Consider the following 6,000-nt stretch of genomic DNA (forward strand, 5'->3'; position numbering starts at 1 on the left):
TCTTTCTCTGGGCATTAATTTGATCAACTCAGGTTTTGGCAGTAATAATTTTCTTTCTTTTTTTCTACAGTTGTTGTACCTGCCACAGATACTATGTCCTTCCGATACTTCCAATACTGGCTGTGCCCATAGAGCCAGCATCCAGCCTGATACATCCCCCTCAGGATTGATTATATTTGACCTACAATGGTTACTGCAAGATATTTTTGGCAAGTTTGGTCACTTTTCACTGAGCCCAGCTTCGGGCAGGGAGAAAGAGCAATGGAGCCTGGCTGAGATGAAGGATGCTCTGGATTTAAAGGATTGTGATGGAGAAACGACTCTCAAGTTGCTGGAGAAGTTGGAGCTCTTGTTCCAGACAACTAAAGGAGATTATGTGGTGCCTGCTTGGTTAAAACGGGGTAGGCCTCCTGGAGTGATGCAGCTGGAGAAAGTACGGGGAATAGAATATTGCTGGGACGACTCCAGTACAGGCCTTTTCAGCCAGTTTTTTGTAGTCGGTCTCCAGATTAATCTCTTGCGTACAGTTGACCCAGATAGGTGTCAAATATGGAGAGATGGGGTAAAATTAAGTGAGAAGGCTCAGCTGACATTGGAGGTCTCGGAGAACAAGAGATGTCTTTACATGATTGGCAGCTGGAGTCAGGAATGCTATGAAGGCGACTGTTACATTCTCATGGAAAAGGTGGGGACGGAAGTGGAGAAGATGCTCAGAATGGAACCTACAAAGAGTTGGAAGAAGATGCACCTTAACCCCAGAGAGCTAAATTGCATAGCTGAGGATTTGCCCTTTGAGAAGCTCAGCAGTTTTACCTGGGAGCAAATTTTGCATGCGGAACAAGAAAACAGATGTCTCTGTGGTAAGAGTGAAGAGGTAAGAACCTGGGAGGTGCTGTTTCCACACCATGATCAAAGGATGTTACACAAACTAGGCACATCTTGCAGCACACACTGGTTGGCAGAAAGCACCCACAAAAAGCTGTGCGAATTCTTAGATAGTCAACATCCCATGGCGTTGGACTGGAGGAAACTGGCAGAACAACTGGGTGGCGCCACTACCAGTGTTGTGTCAGAATTAGAGGAAGAATCAAAGCGTAGAGACTTGTCCCCCACACATTTAGTATTAGATAAGTACCAGGGGTCAATTGAGCATCTTATTGGGGCCTTAAAACACATGGGGAGGGAGGACTGCATTGTGGAGATAGAGCTGATGCTAAACCATTTGTGTAGCTCTGGAGGGAACGAAGGGGGTCATTGTGTATAGTACTAATTGCACCATTTATGTTTTGTTGGATATAATTCAGGTAAAGACAACACACACCTACATCTTCACTGATAAAATCTCTAATGATGCACCGCCTCTTATTTACTAATATTAACTGCAGGCCATAATTATAACAGGCTCCCAATTTATATGTGAAATACCACACAGACTTATCCAACATCACTCACATGAAAAACTTTAATGCAATCATTTGGGGGTTCCAGAAGGGAAATTCTCCTGTATCCTGGTTATCTGAAATCAACTGGAATTGTGGCAAAGAAATGCTGCATTCTTGGTAATCTGCACCTGAAATTGCTCTTTACATACTGCACTTGCATGTGCTGCAAGTTGGGGATGGTGTCACTTCCCAGGAGTTAGTTAAAGTGGTGTTAGTGTTTGATACTTTGGGTTAGGGATGCACCGAATCCACTATTTTGGATTCGGCCAAACCCCCGAATCCTTCATAAAAGATTCGGCCGAATACCGAACCCTATTTTGCATAAGCATATTAGGGGTGGGAAGGGGAAAACATTTATACCTTCCTTGTTTTGTGACAAAAAGTCACGCGATTTCCCTCCCCATCCCTAATTTGCATATGCAAAATAGGATTCGGTTCGGCCGGGCAGAAGGATTCCAATCTTGCTTAAAAAGGCTGAATCCCGAATCCTGGATTCGGTGCATCCCTGCTTTGGGTACAAGTTTCTGGCTCCTATTGATGCAACCCGAGCTTCAGGATTTCCCACCATCAATAGAGACACTTGCACAGGATTATATTTGCACTCCAGAACCTTTAAAGTGCAACTAAAGTCTGATATAGAATAATGTTAGAAATGCTGTATTTTATATAGGGATGCACTGAATCCACTATTTGGGATTCGGCCAAATCCTTGTTGAAAGATTTGGCCAAATGCCGAACTGAATCCTAATTTGCATATGCAAATAAGGGGCAAGAAAGGAAAAAGTGGGAAAAAAATTCTTCTTTTGTGATGAAAAGTCATGTGATTCCCCTACCCGCCCCTAATTTACATATGCATATCCTGGATTCGGTTCAGCCAGGCACAAGGATTTGGCTGAAGCCTGCTCAAAAAGGCCGAATCCCAAACCGAATCATGGATTCGGTGCTTTCCTAATTTTATATAGTAAATATTAACATGAACTTACTGCACCAGATGCCTAATTAAACAAATTATTTACACTTTCAAGCTGGCGCAAGACCAAGACTACACACATGCTCAGTGTGGTCTGGGCTTCAGTTGGGAAGTTAAGCTTAGGGATCATCATAAATGATCAAAACAGCACAGATCAAATAATATCTGGCAGAAGCCGAGACTGATTAATAATCAGAATATACAGACTGCACTGGGTCTGTGGATACAAATCTCTACAGCTGCTCGAGGCTCCCTCCTGTCGTGTGAAAGTATCATCGTTTCTCTGCACAGCCGTTAGGGACCGTCTGAAGTTTCCTAACTGCAGCTGTCAGAGCAAGTGAAAAGAAGGGAGAATTTCACTGCATACAGTCAGGTTTCTTATAAAAACTACACATTTTTTAATTAAAGTATATTGGAGATAGGTTTCTTTTTCATTAACAAAAAGTAAAAATGGGATTTTATTTTTTTGCCTTTACATGCCCTTTAATGAACATATTGCATCAAATAGAGCTCAGGTGCACTTGTTTCATACATTAGATTGTTAGCTCTAATGTTCTGTCTGTTTTTGTATATTATGCCATGTATATACACACACATGCCTCTTTTCTAAAATGGTGGTGTTTTTTTTATAAATACTTGTTGCTTGATGGAAAGTTTTATGTATCAATTTCTAGAATGTCCAATAAAGTTATTTTGAATACATTGCTGATAAATCCTTAGAAGCCTTTTCTCTAACACTTCAAACTTCACACCATCAGTCCAGCAGGTCATGAATTGCTACTTTCACCCCTAAAGAACCACAACAACCTAATCACTGTTTGTATTTTTGTTGTATTTTTTTTATTATATGTATTTTTTGTAGGGATTCACTGAATCCACTATTTCGGACTCAGCCGATCCCCCAAAAAGGCAGAATTCTGACTGAATCCTGAAGCGAATCCTGGATTTGGTGCATCCCTAATTATTTTAATACTCTATTATGGGGGGCTCAGGCACCAATTATTTTTTAAAAACTTTTATGGTGGGCCCTGCGCCAATGTTTTTTTTAACTGATAGGGGGGCCCTGGTCACCAATGTTTTGGGTGGCCCTGGCGCCACAGGTTTGTTTTTAACTTATAAGGGGGCCCTGACCATCAATGGCTTTTTATAACTGGGGGGTTTACCTTTTTTTTAGCACTTTGTGGTTATTAACTGTGGGTGGGGTCTAGGGTGGGGCTTGAAGGATGGTGGGTGGGGAATGGGGTGGGTGGGTGGGTGGTCGGGCCCTCCATGATGATTTATAATGGCGGCCCTGTATGCAAGGATATTCTACAAAATCTCAAATAGTCTGAAAAGAAACAAGAAGTCGCAAGTAAAAAAACTTGGCAAGTAAAAGCTGGAGAATTTTATGTCAAAGTTTATTAAAGGGGATGTTCACCTTCCAACACTTTTTTCCAGTTCAGTTGGTTTCTGACAGTTCACCAGAAATCGACTTTTTCAATTACTTTCGATTTGTTCCCCCTTCTTATGTGTTTCTGAAGCAGCTGTGGGAGGGGGGTCAGCGACCCTGTAACTTATCTAAATTGATCCATTAGTTCAGGGATCTCCAACCTTTTGAACCCATGAGCAATATTCAGAAGTAAAAGGAGTTGGGGAGCAACACAAGCATGAAAAATGTTCTTGGGGTGCCAAACAAGGGCCGTGATTGGCTATTTGGTAGCCCCTATGTGGATTGTCAACCTACATTGAGACTCTGTTTGGCAGTTTAACTGTTTTTTTATACAACTAAAACTTGCCTCCAAGTCTGGAATTCAAAAATAAGCTCCTGCTTAGAGGCCACTGGGAGCAACATCCAAGGGGTTGGGCCACTGGGAGCAACATCCAAGGGGTTGGAGAGCAACATGTTACTCATGAGCTACTGGTTGGGGATCACTGCATTAGTTGATCCATTTCTTGTGTTTTTCCATGATGAGCAGAATCCCTGATTTTCATTAAAGGGCACCTGTTGGATAAAAACGTTATCCCCAACCAAGGGTGCAGGCTAATAGAGCCCACATTCTGGTTGGGGATAACAGTAGTTTTTATAATAAAAAAAAAAAAAAGCCCCCTCGCCAGCGATACTCTACCTGCTCCTGGTGCAAAAATGTCCAGTCACTTGCATGCGCATAATGAAAATCTGCCCTGAATTGCTCATTATGCACATGCAAATGACCGGACATGGCTTCTTGCACCAGGAGCTCCCTCCCGGAGCGGGTAGAGTATCGCTGGCGAGGGGGCATTTTTTTTTTTAAAAAACTACTATTATCCCCAAGCAGAATGCGGGCTCTATTTTTACCCAACAGTGACCCCAATTGTAAATCTGGAAAGAGTCATAAGAAGGCAAATTATTTAAAAACTATAAAAAAGAAAAAAATGAAGACCATTTGAAAAATTGTTTAGAATGAGCCATTCTATCACATACTTAAAGGAAAACTATACCCCCAAAATGAACACTTAAGCAACAGATAGTTCATATCATATTAAGTGGCATATTAAAGAATCTTACCAAACTGGAATATATATTTAAGTAAATATTGCCCTTTTACATCTCTTACCTTGAGCCACCATTACATGATGGTCTGTGTGCTGCCTCAGAGATCACCTGACCAGAAATACTACAACTTTAACTGTAACAGGAAGAAGTGTGGAAGCAAAAGACACAACTCTGTCTGTTAATTGGCTCATGTGACCTAACATGTACAGTTTGTTGGTATGTTTGTGTGCACAGTGAATCCTACGATCCCAGGGGGCGGCCCTTATTTTTTAAAATGGCAATTTTCTATTTATGATTACCCAATGGCACATACTACTAGAAAAGTATATTATTATGAAAATGGTTCATTTACATGAAGCAGGATTTTACATATGAGCTGTTTTATGCAATATCTTTTTATAGAGACCTACATTGTTTGGGGGGTATAGTTTTCCTTTAAAGTTAACTTAAAGGAAAACTAAAGCTTAACTAAAGAAGTAGCTAGAAATGTTGTACATGATGTTTTGTGCTTCTGTACCAGCCCAAGGCAACCACAGCCCTTTAGCAGTAAAGATCTGTGTCTCCAAAGATGCCCCAGTAGCTCCCCATCTTCTTTTCTGCTGATTCACTGCACATGCTCTGTGCTGCTGTCACTTACTGAGCTTAGGGAGCCACTCACAATATACAGTACAATTAGCATCAGAATTGAATAATCAGCAAACCTGTAGCATCAGCTTATATTACAGCCAGGGAAGCTCATTTTCTGCTGGATAATTAGTGACGAGCCCTAAGCTTAGCTTCTCAACAGCCAATCAGAGCCCACTGAGCATGTGAGTGTCACAGACACTTTCCAAGATGGTGACCCAGGGCTGCCATTAGAAATCACAGGGGCCCCGTACAACAAATTTTTTGGGGCCCAGATCCCGCTCATTCCACATCACAGTTAAAAGACCGCACAGACATCAGACCAGGGCCCCCTATAAAAGTTTTTTTTTTAAAAAAAGCATTGGTGCCAGTCCCCCCCCCCTTCACAAGTTTAAAAAAATTGGATCCTATAGAATATTTTTTTAAAAAAACATTGGCTTTTTAACAAGTTA

General features: G+C 41.4%; 1 protein-coding gene across 2 annotated transcripts in view; it reads left to right on the plus strand.

Moving 5' to 3' along the window:
* LOC108705106 overlaps positions 1 to 1,747 on the plus strand; it is a 30,177-nt gene extending 28,430 nt beyond the window's left edge. For both annotated transcript variants that reach the window (XM_018241914.2, XM_018241913.2), the window contains exon 17: positions 71 to 1,747. In XM_018241914.2, coding sequence (XP_018097403.1) covers positions 71 to 1,264 — 1,194 coding nt within the window. In that variant the 3' untranslated portion in view covers positions 1,265 to 1,747. The remainder of the gene's footprint in view (positions 1 to 70) is intronic.
* The last annotated feature ends 4,253 nt before the right edge of the window (positions 1,748 to 6,000 follow it).

The sequence above is a fragment of the Xenopus laevis genome, chromosome 4L, assembly GCF_017654675.1.
Source record: "Xenopus laevis strain J_2021 chromosome 4L, Xenopus_laevis_v10.1, whole genome shotgun sequence".
Classification (NCBI taxonomy): Eukaryota; Metazoa; Chordata; class Amphibia; order Anura; family Pipidae; genus Xenopus; species Xenopus laevis.